This window comes from Salarias fasciatus, chromosome 19 (assembly GCF_902148845.1).
Source record: "Salarias fasciatus chromosome 19, fSalaFa1.1, whole genome shotgun sequence".
In the NCBI taxonomy this organism is placed as follows: Eukaryota; Metazoa; Chordata; class Actinopteri; order Blenniiformes; family Blenniidae; genus Salarias; species Salarias fasciatus.
Genome location: NC_043763.1, coordinates 15,054,311 through 15,069,970, shown reverse-complemented (window position 1 = coordinate 15,069,970; position 15,660 = coordinate 15,054,311). Strand labels below are relative to the sequence as shown.

At 42.2% G+C, this 15,660-nt stretch overlaps 1 protein-coding gene across 1 annotated transcript in view; it reads left to right on the top strand.

Moving 5' to 3' along the window:
• The first annotated feature begins 4,257 nt into the window (after positions 1–4,257).
• gabrr2a (gamma-aminobutyric acid type A receptor subunit rho2a) overlaps positions 4,258–15,660 on the top strand; it is a 36,870-nt gene continuing 25,467 nt past the window's right edge. Inside the window, exons 1-2 of the mRNA XM_030116596.1 lie at positions 4,258–4,428; positions 7,985–8,091. Of these exons, the coding sequence (XP_029972456.1) occupies positions 4,307–4,428; positions 7,985–8,091 (229 nt within the window). The 5' untranslated portion in view covers positions 4,258–4,306. The remainder of the gene's footprint in view (positions 4,429–7,984; positions 8,092–15,660) is intronic.

The following is a 15,660-nucleotide window of genomic DNA, read 5'->3' as shown; positions in this document are numbered from 1 at the left end:
TGGTTTTTGGCTGATTTATAATGCACACATGTAGGCAATAATCAGACAACAATGCAGGGGAGAAGGTATAAAAGGCTAAAAATAGAGGAGCGTGCAGACTTGTCAAGAAAGACTTTGATGCAACGGCTGGGGGAGAAAAAGGCAAACGGGCAAAACAACACATCGCGCACACACAGGATGCCGTGGCAATGCAGGCAGACAAAAAGGTGAGGCGGCTGCTGTCAGCACAGAGGAAACATGCCGGGTGGGGCAGCGCAACTCTCGAAAATCGAGGGAGAATTTGTACACAGAAACACACACCAGGCACACAGCAAGAATCCCAAAACCGACGTGAGCAGTCTGAGCTTGAAATAGCAAAAACATGACCTGATTTCAGGCGTCCCTAACAAAAAAGCATCCGCTAAATGAAATCGTAGATCCTACCCTCTTCTGAAAAACATCACCAGGGTGTGAGTGTAATAATGAGATTGGGGACTGAGGTATCCAGATAAACAGTGGCACAGAGCGCCTTGGCTTTTGTGCAGCAGGGATCTTTAACTTCACCTACTTTTCATTCTGTTCAGACCCCAACAGAGGGTGAGAACCTCTGGGATATTATCGGGGACGTTATCCTCTTAAACACAGGCTCAGTCGCCATTATTAAGAGCAGCAATCATTCCACGTACAGCAACGACATGGATTCTATTTACAGGAAGAGGGCATTCGCCGGCTTCCATGGGCGTTCCGGATCTGTGTGTGGCCGATGTGATCAGAGGCAGTTATTTAAATCCAACACACTCATTGATCAGTCATATATAATTAACACCATTACGCCCCCGTCACTCTGAACGGAAGGTGATTCTGCGGCACATGCTGCCGGCCTGCCAGACAGACAATTACGAGTCCAGTTTGTCATTCCGAACGCTGCCAGGTTTGGATGAGAACAACACGCTGTTGTGGATAATTTTGAATGCACTTGAAAGAGTGGGAACGAGCGAGCTTGGCAGCCTCGTCTGGGAAGACACACGGCCTGACTGGTAAGTGAAGGCGGCGGCGGCCTCCGTCCCAGTCGCACTTTGATGGCAGTTGACTTCAAAAGGCTCAACGTGCTCATTACTTTGTCCAATATTGCCGCTTCAGTGGCCAGGTCTGAAATCGCGGTCCAGATCAGGCCCAGCTGTGCACACGCGCTGTTTTAGATTTGTTCAGCAAGCACACGGCGTGAGGATATCAAGTCGGCTGTGTCTTTAATAGATCTCATGACGGACGGCTTTGCATCGAGCCAACATCTTCACAAATTGTCATCATGGCTGATTGCACCGCTGGGTGTCTTTTCCCCCCCTTTCTTCCCGACATTTGTCACGCATCCACAAATACTCACACCAGTGATTTTCATATATTTTTTGCCTCTTTTTCTTGAGTAAATTTACTTAATCTCGGCAAACTCCACCGGTCTGGCCGGAGACCAATGGAGCAACACCCAGAGCTCATTAAAAATGTTTACCTTTTAGAAAGCCATCTCATGTGGAAGGGATTATGTGGAACTTGAATATGAAATTCTGCATCTTGTTATGAGGCGGACAGATTTGAGTCAGACAAGCAGTTGAAGTCGTAGAGTAAACACAACAACATGCTTAGCCTTATATCTGAGGCAATGTTTAGTAAGTGTCTTTGCCAGTTTTCCATTGAAAAAAAACTGTAATTTTCCCATCCAGCGCCCACAGCCTTCAAATAGCAAATGTACCTGCTATGGATGGTTTGGTCTTAAAATGAGGCGTGCGCTGGCATATTGAAGTCACATTGCTATTTATTTTCGTTATTGGCTGAGTAAAACCGGGTTTTAAGTAAATAGCACACCGTTTTCTGGTTATTCCAAGGGCGCAGAACCCTTCGTGTGACTCGTGACTCTTGTACCCGCTGATCTTTACACGTTTGCCAAACTTTTTAGAAGCTGAAATTATTTTTTTCACCTTTTCTCCCGAAAGCAGCAAAGACGACGTCCAATATTTGCAAGCTATTACCCCAAGAAATCACCACAAGCTAAATAAATCAGTGATTTAGTTTTTATACAAACTGAAAAGAAAATTTGTATGCGGGAGCCACAAGGTCGACGCCTTTGTGCTCACGGTCAGATACCTCTTCCCTTCACTTCCTATTCAGAATGCACCAGCTGACAATCAAAAGACAAAAATATCATTCCGATGAGTCATCAAAGGCAAATAGCTCCGTCTGAGCTGTTTATGGGGCTATTTCCTCTCTGGGAGTGTATCTACATCAAGGATCCCTGCATGCATCTCTAAAGTTAGGCTGTGCGAGCATTACAATTACACATGTGACAGCATTACCATTATTTACCCATGGATTCGCCGCACAAATTTTGCCTAATGCCACATCGACGGATGGTTGATTGCAGGTTGATAACAGTTAATTATATCCTGCAAAAAAAAAAACAGAATAATGTCAAATAATAAGAAAATGTATATACTGTATGTATGCATATATATTCATCCAGGGCGCATTTTGCCGGGGGGGTTGATGGGATAATGTTCCCTCCCTCTGGTCAACATATTCCTCTTCTCTGATAAATTATTTTCATCGCCGTGGGGTGGGAGTGAATTTGACCACATTCAAAGCGATTAAAGCTGCTTCACCATGAAGACTGAAGAAAATACATCAAATAAATGTGTTTTAAACACCTAATTAAAGAGGAGCTGCCAACTTTCATGCGTCAGCGGTGAAACTCACACGGTAAACTCTGAACTCGCACTCACAGCTGGATACGCTTTCCTTTACGCCAACAAGTGAATCTTGGATGACTGTTAGACTTCCTGCATTTTCACATCAAAAGAAATCAACCACAGCAGAGAAAAACTTCCACTCCGAAGTGATGAGATGTCCATCCGCTACCGATTTTTTTTTCACAAAGCATAAATAAAAATATAAATCATTCTAATTTCCTGTGTGTATACTTTGGGATAATAACTTCAAATTTTCCAAATCTTTCTTATAAAGTAGTCTCAAAGAAAAAGGAAACAGAAGAGTTGAAAACAATAGATGAAAACACGGACTAAAATGTCAGGAACAGCGAAAGCTTGAGATTATGCTGCTGCTCAAAGGAAACAATCAGAGGCTCTGAAGCAGCGAGGAGAAGCCCGACTGTTTAGGGATTTAAAATCAAGGAGTTAAATCTTACAATCAGTTCTAAAGCTCACAGGACGCCATTGAAGTGAAACGAGGACAAACGTGGCGTGGTCAGTTCTCCAGCAAGTCCAGCGGTTTGGTTTGGATGATCTATATTTTTTTTTTTTGTTTTTTTTTTGGAACATTATATTTACTGATACCAGAGTAAAGTGAATTGCAGTAATCTAATCTGGATGATATGAGAGCATGAACTGCTTTTCCGGAATAAATGATCCTTGGTCAGAGGCCTCTGAGGTTCAGCGGGACTGGACGACCTTGTTGACCTGACAAAAAAAAAAAAAAGCAAAAAAAAAAATACAATGGTACACAAACATGGGGGGGATGGGATGACCGAAGAAAGCATAATACACGGCGCCGGATCAACACATCTGACCTACTGTGAACGGCAGATAGAAATCCAGCTCTCAACTGGATAATTCCCCTGACTCTGGACGGAGTCCTGGATTTTGTGGGCTCGCTCCTGAATATCGGTGGCACTGAAAGTGCTTCTGCGTGGCCACGAGTTTTAGAGGAGCGGGAATCACAGGATGAGGTTTTTATTTACAAGAGGGGGAATAATCTGGCTCTCTTGTTGTGTCATTCCAGGCAGCATAATCCCCCTCTGTGCGTGCGTGCGTGTGTGTGTGTGCGTGCGCACGTGCGTCTGTGTCCTCACTGTCCTCCTGCTGTGGGGACCAAAATTGAAGAAGCAACCATTTCCAAGTGTCATGGTGTGTTTCTAAAGGTTAAATTTAGGTTAGGGGTGAGAGTAGACAGCTGTGCGTGTGCGCGCGCAAGTTGTAATTGAAGGCTTTGCTACAGATGTTCTCTCTCTCTCTCTCTCTCTCTCTCTCTCTCTCTCTCTCTCTCTCTCGTGAGGAGGATGGATGGATAAGTGTTGCACACACGCGCGCGCGCGCTTACGCTCACGCGCTTTCTCTCTCTATCTCTCTCTCTCTCCCTCGCGCGCACTCCCAGCCGGTCCCCTCCCGCACAGCCTCGCGCCGCACACTCCGCTGTCATGCCCGCGGACGCGTCCACCTCGCGCTGAGAGAGGAACCATGCGCTGCCGGCTGAGCCCTGCTGGGATGAACGGAGCGCGCGGGCTGCTTTTCCAGGGACTCACCTGTAGATCTGCGCCGTCAGGATGCCGCATCTGACCACAGCTCTGCTCTTCCTCCTGTGCCTGGCCGTTACCGGGGAGTGCCGGAGACACGGCCACCGGGTGCGGAGATGGACCGGCACGGCGGAGACGCCGAAGCATGGCACGTAAGTGGAAAAAAAAAGAGGAAGAAATGAATGAAAAACACGTGGAAATGTGGTGAACTTTGCGGACAGAGGGGCTTGGTTAGACGGTGTTCTAGATGGTATTAACTCCAACATGACATGGCACATTACTGACTTGTTTCATTCTCGCTGAAAGGTGGGAGGAAAACCAAAAACCGAACTGAGCGCAATTCCCAAGCTGTGCGTGTATTCGGAGGAATATTGTGAATTTTATTACCTGGAAGCACAGAGACTGAAGTGAACCTGTTGTTTCTGGGGTTGCAGCTTGGAAATGAGGGTTTCTCCGTCTGGCTGGTTGAAGGAGCGGCAGGTCACGTCTGAACTTTGTGCACTGCAAGGTTGACACAGAAAACATGTTTATTTTTTGCCAGCAGTGCAAATTCAAACATACTGAAGTACAATTTGCTTCCAAGTGTTTTCTGAATACTCTCACCTTTTCATCTAAATGTCACACTCTCTCATCTTATATTTTCTAATTACATTGTCTGAGAAATGTGCTTGTGTACAGGTAAAATAAATGGAATACATTTTATTGACAATGTAATAAAATATCTAGTACTTTCTATTCCTATTTCATTCATTCATTCACCCATTTATTTATTTATTTATTTATTTATTTATTCATTTATTTTTATTTATTTATTTATTGATACTCAAGCCAAGCAAACCATTCTCTCAGTGGTGCACTGGTTATCACCGCTTATGCTCTGGTTACCACAGTAAAAAATATGGCAGGTGTGATTCTGGGCTTGAGGGTCTTTCTCTGTGGAGTTTGCATGTTCTTCAGTGAATGCATGGGCTTTCTCGACCCACAATCCCCTCCAAAAAATAAAAAAATTAAATAAAAAAAAAACCTGGAATGGAGTTGGAATCAACTAATGACTCTAAACTGAGCATATGTATGAATTTGAACGTCTGATTATCTCGTTGTTTGAGACAGTTTGTATTGTTGTGCATCCTCAGATGGGATTGGCTCAGATCAAACTCTTGGATACTTTTAGGATGGGAGTAGTTAATTCTAGGCAATGAAACATTAATTATACTTGTACAATATCAACTCCAGACTATCTATCTATCTATCTATCTATCTATCTATCTATCTATCTATCTATCTATCTATCTATCTGAAATAGATGCAATAGGATATTTTTCAGCATTGAGGGAAGTTTAATCTGAATCATTTTGTGCATCATATATTTTCAGTCCATTTCTGCCTCGGTGAAATGAATAAAATACATTTAGAAATGTGAACAGACTGAAGTTCAGGGGTTGAAAGTCATTCAGTAGTGAAATAACATTTCTGACCTTGCTGGTCTCAACATCCAGAGATGTTTGGGTCTCACAATCTTAAAAGAAGAAAACAGACTACAACTCTTTGAGATCTTTGGAGAAAGTTTCAGACAGAAAAACGTTGAAAAAAAGATGTCGCAATTATAAGCTGTGGGCAAGAGGACAGGAGGAGATCGGCCAGTCAAATATGCAATGGCCCTCAGCAATCTGCTTCACTGCCTGTCCTAAACTCATATGCTCCCATTTCTGCTACAGATGCTGCTGTGAATGTGTACTCTGCACAGGATATACGCCATACTTCTGCCTTTCAGGCAATGTGGATTTTTCACTCACAAACAAACTCTTTTCCCCTCGTCTGGTTTCATCGCCTTTGGGGGAAGGAAAAAAAAAATGTTTTTTTTATACATCAGTTGGGTGCAAAAAAAAAAAAATCAAGCTGTGATTTTAACATCGGACCAAAGCGGCGCGCTTTGACTTCACAATGCAGCCGGATTACTTTGCTGCAAATGAACAAGAGCGTTTCTGAAACAGTTTTGTGTAAATTCACCTGAAGAAATCCATGCAGGCTTGTATCAGTGGCCACTTAAACCATTACATCGCTGTGATTATTTGCTGTTCAGCAGAAAGCTGGACTGACCCGAGGGCACGCCGTGCCAGCTGCTTTCTTGTGGTGTTGCTTAGTTTTGATTTTTTTTTTTTTTTTTTTTTTTTTTGAGGACTTGTTGACTGTTTGGATCTGACAATGGAAGATAACAGCTTTTCTTATTTGCTGCAGATTTTTCCAGTAAAGGCCAAAAAGAATGTCATTCGGTGAACAAAAAATTTTAATGATCATGTGAATTATGGCCGCTGTTTTTCAGAGGGAGAAGAGGATCTCCAGGCCAAAAAATTGCAGAGGAATGGACATGAAATGTCAGGCTCTCAATTTTAAAAACCGAGCATCTGCAAATCAATAATTTCTGTTGCACAGTTACATGCCAGGAAACATTTTCATTAAGTGTACAGACTCTGACAGACTGAAATATTCATCAAGCAATTTAACACATTATATTTTAATTATGTAATACATTTGATATTATGTGGTTTATTAATTCATTACTTTCTATATGCACATCCACACACAGAGATGAATATCAACGTGTCGCCTTTCGCACACTGTACCTATTCCAAGTAATTAACCTCTCTGCTATTTACATTCAGACTGATGATTCTTCAGAGGATTGCAATACTGAGTTAATTGCAGTGAGGCACACAAGCGAGACCTCCTTGCAGAGAAACTATTTGATCTGCTTTGGAGAAATAACAAGTTTTTTTTTAACGAAAGTGTAAATGGATGTAAATGCCTTTTGGGGAGTAACGTATATCCTTATTCTCAGAAGCTGCTGGTGCTGTCATTCCGCCAACGTTCACCTGTTTCACATGAGCCTGCTGGGATTCAGACAAGGTCATTTTCTCCACAAATCCAATCAATGAACACCCCTTTTCTGCATTTTGAGTTATTGAGGATCGATATCCTGTTGAAATATTCACTCCTGGTTCGACTTCACCCTTTGGGCAGATGTCCCCACAAATCCTCACGCTCCCCTGAATGTAATAATTAACATCTAAAGCAAGTAGCGTGAGCCGTTCTCTCCCTGGAGCGGCAGCACAGGCATGAAGTCCACCTTTGAATGTTACACACAAAGGTTTCCCCTGAATCGCAAACGGAGCCGGGGTGGGGTTTGCTAAGATATTTTCAAGCTGATTCAAAACCACAGAGTCAAGAGGCGCGGTAACATTCACATGTGTGTTTGGCGAGATGTCACACGGGAACAGTTTGTTTGTTCTGCAGCAGCCTTCAACAATCTCGAACTCCAAGAAGTCTCACCCTGTGGAATGACTTTAGCTGAGTTGCAGTCAAGGACCCTGAAGGTCGTGACCTTGCGCCTGCTCCAGCTCCAGAACTATGTGGCGAGATGGTCGATGGACCCCGTGCTCGCTCACCACAGACCCGGCGGGGCCGGAACAGAGGGCCTGTGGCGGCAAGTGTTCCCACACCTAACCTGGCCTGACCCGATTCTGCCAGCTCTCAATTAGTTTGTTTTTTTTACGGAGTGCTGATGCGCATGGCTGTATTGATGTTTCAGTCGTCTCTGGTGGAAACTGGAGTCCCAGCAGAGTCCGCTTTTGTATTTTCTGTGTTTTGCGCTTTACTTTTAATCTCTTAAAATCCCAAACACTCTGACGGTGAAATGTGATCTTCCTCCAGCTCCTTGGCAAAGAAGCCTCCAGATGTGACCAAGTCTCGCAAATTGAAGACCGAGCACCTTCTGAAAGTAGATGATCATGACTTCACCATGAGGCCGGCGTTTGGAGGTAGGCGGAAAAAGCCAACGGCACTTAGTTTGTGTTTTTTTAGTTTCAAAGCAACATCAGACTCAGTGTATTTCTCTCAGCCTTGCAGATATTAACATTAATAGACAGCGTGCTTTGGAGTCGTTCATCTTTTGTTTGTTTAGCAGAAATAACAGAAAAGTTTTTTTTTTTTTTTTTTTTTTTTTTCAGTCGGGAAATTGATTGTGTAGAGGAGGGAAAACACATTTTTTCACATTAAGGTACCCCAATAAACCTGTCTTTTATCACCATTAACACCATTTTAAAACTTGACAATCCTGGAAATGTCTCAATTTAAAGTCGTAGCCGCTTCGACAGCTGTTGATTTTCTGCATTATCCAGTCTGTGCTTTCCTCTGGCGGTGTTGTCAGGAACTTCCACCAGTATTGTGTCCAGAATTCTACTAAACAGTGTCAGAGTTCATCTGAGGACAGACTGAAGAGAGACTACTGACATTACAAGACACTGTAACTGTCAGTCAGTCAGTAGCTGCATCTTATTAATTGTCGATACAGTTAAAAATCCTGTCATATCAGCACTTTTATCTGATTACATTGGTCCTATTGAGTAGGTGCATGCAGGCCCTTTGATTTGCTTTCCATTTCCCACCATGTGATGCTTTCTAAACAGTTTTCTGACAAAAACTGTGATTAAAGCACAACAGGTTGAAACAGGAGACATCAGACATGAAAGCGCTTCATGTTTGTTTCTTCCTGATCAGACTCTGAACGAGGAAAAGGTTCCTTTGGTGTTGTATTTTCAAAAGGAAACAAAAAGAAACACAATAATCTTTGTTCGTCTATATGGAAACAAAAAAAAATCCCTCTTCGGTACAGACGGGCTTCTGGATCTTGTGTGCATGTGACAGCCAACATCACAGTGCAAAGCTTGATGGGATTGATCTTTTGACTGAATAATTCACTTACATGATATTTCCACACATCAGTTTGTTAACAGTGTTAATGCAAACGGGACTGTCTTGCGTTGTTCCATTGTGAAAGTCCAACATTCCCTGTGCCGCGTTTGCCTCGTTGTTCAGCTGTCTGTCCGCTCGATGTTTATTTTTTTAATGGGGTGCGCTGTTGAACCGCCTCCCGCTGAAACATGCTGCGATGCCTCGAGTGGAATCGAGCGCCCTGCTCAAGCACTCCTCGTGAAAACAGACCTGACCTTAGCATGTGAAGTCTGTGACGTGTCCCTTTAATCCTGCAGCATGGAGAAGGTATCAGGAAACAATGGGAAACATTCCACCCATTGATTCAGTCTGTGCAACATTCCAATACTTACACAGAAATGTAGGTGCAAGAAAATAAAAAATACCAATACAATGCGTCTTTGTTTTTCAACTATTCATCTTAGATGCTCAAAACTTTCAAGGATTATTGATCAGAATTCAGTTTTGAATCATTCCGGTTCATTCACATTTATTTATTCCGCCCTATAATTCATTGGGTCTGTTATAAACTATACATTACAGGAACTAAATGGGCGTATTTTGGCACGGAAACCTTGAAGAAGAACTAAAATGGAACGCTTCGATTGATATAACCTTGAAAGGACGCAATAATAAGAAAACCTAAATTAGATTTCAAGGGATTCCTGAAAAAAACTGCATATTTTTACTTCATCGACAGTTGCATCAGTGATGAGTAACTGAGAATTTTCTTTCCTTAGAAGCCCAAGGAAAAAAACTCCAGGAAGGTGCAGACGTTACAGGCATATTGGACACACTGACATTGTTTAAACTGTAAAGTAAATCTGCCCTTATTTCTTTTTCAATCTTATAGACTTCAAACAGTAAAGCCTGGACATTTCTCATATTTCCATTAACTTAAATACATACAAAAGAGCTTTTATGATGTTTCTGACCGCAAAGAAGTGCTAAAGCAAAGAGAGAGGAATCCCTTGACACATATTAGATAAAATAAATATTGTCTCTTTAATTAAATCAGACACATTTGGGTGAAGCTGTGGGCTCTCTTTTTCATAATTAATGCCATATTTTTTAAATATCCATTCCATCAGCCTATCCTGAAAGTACTCTGTGGGAGGCCTGCTCTTGTAAACCTCAGCTATAAACTATTCATACCTCTTGTGTAATCTTCTCAAACCATGAAGCATCTCTATGTTACTCCCTTCACATTAATCCTGCTCAGGCTGGGATTTCAGCGAACAGACTTTTTTTTTTTTTTTTTTTTGTTCTTCATCCCCAGGAAAATCCTGCATGTAAAGTTTCTTTTTTTTTTTTTTCCTTCTTCAAAACTGACAGTGTGAAAAATCTGCCTTTGTGAGCTTCATATTAAATTTTCAGTACAATTGAATCATTGAGGAGTTGTCACAAAAGACCAGGTTCAGATAGTTTTCAGGGCAGGGACAGACGCGGGGAAGAGACGAGTAACAAGTGAGCTTCACATACAAATACAGGCAGTTTTGGAAAAAGGAAATCGATTAGCTTGTAGATGAGGTTATCTTCAGTACTTATTTATTACATTTTGAAATTCCAGTCGTGTATCGACCAGGCTGTGGAATTCAGCAGCTTTTGTGCACTGTAGTGGATAAACCAGCGAAACGGAGCCCGTTCCGTCCTGCAGTACCGCCTTACACCACCTGATGGTGTTATGAGCAACGTGTGATACCTGCTGTAGCAAATAAATTCTACCAAACAGATGAATGTCTAGTATTAAGGCTGGTATTGTAGTCGTACTGCTATAAAGACGACGACTGATCAGTCCTGTCCAGGAGAGCCACAGCTCAGACACCCAAATGTGAACATCAAACTCTGCAAAAGACAAGCTATTCATTACAATCAGGTGTGTTAACATGCAGGACGGTGGCCCCCACTGAGAGAGAGAGAGAGAGAGAGAGAGAGAGAGAGAGAGAGAGAGAGAGAGAGAGAGGGAGAGAGAGAGAGGGAGAGAGAGAGGAGTGAGTTTCATTACTGCAGTCTGATGAGATGATGAGGAGGTGTGTCTGTTCAGATAGTACCTAAAAACCAGGAGAGTGCAGATGCCAATGAAATACACACACACACACACACACACACACACACACACACACACACACACACACACACACACACACACACACACACACACAATGCGTTTTCAAACCTTCAGGGGACACTGCAGTCACTTACCTTATTTTTCTGCAGAGAAAGCTGAACCTCAGTCTGACCTAAAAACATGTCTCTGTTGAAAAATCGTGTGATTTCTGACTCGTGGGGACCAAACAGATGACAACTACCTATAATGTGTAGATTTAGGTCTCCAGCAGCAGTGGTAAATGGATGCCCACTCTCACACACAGAGAAAGAAGCACACACAGAGAAATGAGGAAATGTAAGTGAGACGGAGGAAATACTGCAAACGCTCGTAATGTATTGATGTAACAGTTGCGTGATCTTATTATTATCTCACTATTTTTCTGCATTCACAACACGCACGGTTTACTATATGGCTTTTTTCAGTGCTTTTGACTGTTTTTCTTTCTGCCGGAGTCGCTCTTGCCTGTTGTCAGTCACTGAGTGCAAATACAGCATTAGGCTTAACACACCAAAGCTGCTTCCATTCATGAGATCAATAAATTTAGCGATCCTCACAGTAAAGTGCGACTCCACAAATGAATAAGACATTTAAAACAAGTGTTTCTTTCTGTTGGACAACGGTTCCTTCACGTCTCACAAGGGTCATCCACGTGAATTTTATTTTCTCGTGAAGGCCAAGCATGCAAAAGGCTTAAACATTTCCCATAATGCCATCACTTGTATCTTTCGAAACCCGGTGGCTCAAATGGCTCTTTCTCGCTTTGAGACTAAGATCAAGGCAAATATAATCCCCGATCACACAATTGCAAGTACTGATGAGGAAAATACATAATGTGCGTACTGTAAGCACTCAAAGACCATTACACGTGTATACCATTTTACACATATCCAAGGTCAAATGTTCCAGCTTGTCGGCGGACAGAGGGGAGTAAGTGTGGCTAACGTGTGGGCTGTATTATTGCTCTTAATCCTCGGTAAAATAACACATTAAGCTCGTTGTTAATCCACGCAGAAGCCAAAGAGATGGAGAGCCCATCAGTCAGATCATTTGATGTATGGACTCAAAGCGAGTCGTGTTACGATCCGGCGACCGCACGCCGAAAACCGCCGTGCGCTTTTCAGAAAACGTGGTGGCTTAGCGGCGTCGTGGATTTACTGGAGGTCACAAGGTCAAAGATGGGGTAGCTCCATGTGGCGTATCGCGTTATTATCTCCTCCTCCGCTCAGCTCTTGCAGGCATCACTGGAAATAGTGTCTGTCTTAGGTTGCAGGCTGCAGGAGCTGAGAACCGACCCTCCACGGCGCGCCCGTTAAAGGACAACGCCGTTCGCCTCCCGAGCCGCAGCTGTCCCAGATTAGACAGCGCCCCGCTTTTAATCACACGAGTGCAATGGTGGAAGCAGATATGTGCTTGTATTGTCATTTATGCGTTTGTGCATCTCAAGAGCGGCGCGCAGAAAGCAAAGTGAAACACCAGAGAGCTGTGACGGGCAGGTTCTGGCAGACCCTTGTAAACTGACACTTTTCCGAATGGAGATAAATCTGCAGTTATTGAGAGCAGCAGGTGATGTGTGTATCGGGGTTTCTGTTGAGGCGAAGGTGTCGCTCCGTCATGATGTGTGTGTGTGTGGGTGTTTGTGTGTAACGCCGGCGCTGCGATGCAGTGTTTCTCGGGAGGATGCAAAATATGAGCATATGGGCCCCGCAGCTTGCAGAACTCCTGTGGAGATTTAATAAGCTGATGAGTGAACTTTTCAGAGAGTTACATGCAGCTGATGACATCCAGCCTCTGTAATTAAGAAAAAAAAAAAAAACATCTCTCGCACATTTGATGCTGATTTAATCACTGCCTGGAAGTTAGATAAAATATTTAGTTTAAAACATACAAATTTAACTGAATTCCGATATCAAATATATAAACAAACAAACCAAAAAACTCAGAGAGGTGATTTCTCATTTCTCTCTATCCATGTGTCCAAGTGTCCTTGGGCAAGACACTTGGCTGCAAGTTGCTCCCAAACAGTGTGTGAGCGCTGTGTGTGGCAGCCGTCACTACTGGTGTGTGAATGTGACTGGCCATGTAAAGCGCGCTGCAGCTGCTGGAGCGGGAAAAGTGCACTTATATAGTAGTAAAGTCCATTTACCACTCACATGGATGAAATGATTCTTGTCAGGCCAACATTTTTATGCTTTTGGCTCTACATGTTTTCATGTGCAGCTCTTTCTTGTACTTGGCCAGGGCAGGCTTTTTTTAAGTTTTTCTTTTTTTTTTCCCCACAAAGAAATATAATTTTTTTTTTCGTGTAAATGCACATTATTCATTCAAAGTGACGTTAAATCGGCTTCTTTCGTTTTTCCTTTGTCGAAAGTTTCAATTCTGATTTTTTTTCATGTATTTGTGTTGTATTTTCAAGTGATAGTGTGAAAGTGTTATATCATAAAAAAAAATTATCACATTAATAAAATATCCAGTTTCTTTGCTGACCTTCAATCTGAAAACTTTTTTTTTTTTTTTTTTTTTTTTGAGTTTCATTGTAGTGCCCTGCCTCGTGATGTTACCAAAGTAACACTTTCATACAGCATGACTTTGGTCTGCTGAAAATTATCAGATTAACACTCTGAATCAGACAAAGTGGCGCACCAGCGACTTGTCAAATCCATTAAACGAGAGTTTAACCGAAAACAGACAAATCCACAGAGAATATAAACGTCTTGGTTCTTTGTAAGTCTTTGTTTATAATCACTTACAGTATCGCTCTCGTCAGGCTTACTTATCTTTAGAAAGTCGTATTGAAAGTCAGACAGTTGAGACGCTATCTCCTGACTTCATATGAGAGGGCAATAAGATAAAATCAAAGTACGAATCCAGAGAATTAGCATGGATCCAGCAGTCGATCCTGAGGGAATGCAAATGAACAGAGGTGGAGACACGCAGGACGACAGGCAGACCAAACTGCAGAAAACCAAACAGAAGCATGGTCGGCCAGGGGTGTCAAACTCATTTCACTTCAGGGCCCACTTAGATAACTATTTTACCTCGAGGGGGCCAGACCAGCACTATCCCAGAATAACTAACTAGTTTTTTTTGGTGACCTCCAAATTTTTGCATTTGTTTTGGCGCAGAGAGGTATGAGTGTTGTACTGGAAAAAGAAAACCTCTCCATTTGATTTAGTGTATTCTTTTAAACCTGAGCGAGATGAAATTTCCAAATAAAAATGAGTAAGATTTCAATTTATGCAGTTAATTGTGCAGCCTTCATATATGTTTTTGAATATCCCATGTCCACTACTGGAAACAAACTGGAAGCTTGGATTGGACTTTCTGATGGGCCATTACATTTGGGGCAAGTCTTGAGCTAATAAGCACTGCCACTCAGCAGGTTGTAATCATTTAGGTCCAATAAACCGGATATAAACCCATTAAATTAATGTGTCAACGGCAAGCACGAGACAAAACCTAATTGTATGTGTCAACAAGAAGTGACTGAATGTCTTTTCTCGCGGGTCGTGGAACATCGAACACCCACCGGAGCCGTGGCTGCTGCCGCTGCTCCAGTTAGATAACAGAATTCAATTAGAAGATTGTATCCAGCTTACTACATCAAAGATAACTGTGGTAATCCACCGACTCACACTGACTGCTGCTCTTTGTATTATCAGATCACTCTTAAACGGGCACGTAGTTAAAAGATCGGTGGGAGTGGAGTCTCAGCCGACGTCCCCGCTCCCCTGAGAGCGCGGCCTTTTATTTCCTCATGCTCCCCAACCTGAATGTTTGAGCTTCATCATGCTGAATGATGGTGTCAGTGACATGTTGGTTTCACATCCATCCGCTAAAGTATGGTTCAGATTTATCTGTGTGCTGCAAGGGTGATTTGTGACCTTATAATTAGGTTAGAAAAGGTGTGTTTAACATACGGCTCCTCTGCTCATACTGGAGGGCTCATGATGGCCTGTTGATCTTGCAAAGTGTGAAAAATACAAAGCAAAGAAGAACTTTTATATTTTATTTTATTAAAGTAAATGCTTTTTCCAACTTACCAAGAGTTGATCGTACTGTTTTGGTAAAAGTAGCTAACCTAGAACACAGAAATCCTGAGAACTTACCTGAGAAATAAGGAATGCAGTGGTGAAAATGATGGAGAATTTTTGAAAATTTTCATGTTAAATGTTGAAGAAACCATGACTTTGTCAGCATTGGCCTGAAGAGAAAAATTGTGATCAGATCTGCGTTAAATTAAAGGACAAACTCTATATATATGTATCTGTATATACATATATATCTGCACATCATTGATCAAGTCATTGACGCAAAGTAAATGAAGAGGAAAGTTTGCATAATTTGGACTGCATGTAGGTGAAGTCCAAAATGTTATTTGCACACACAAAACAATAGACTTTACCTATTTTAATGCCATTATCTTAATTAAGCTCTTGCCTCATTTACTCTTCTTTATATGAAGTTTTTAATTACTTTAACTCACATTTGGAACAGTGGTTCTGTTGAA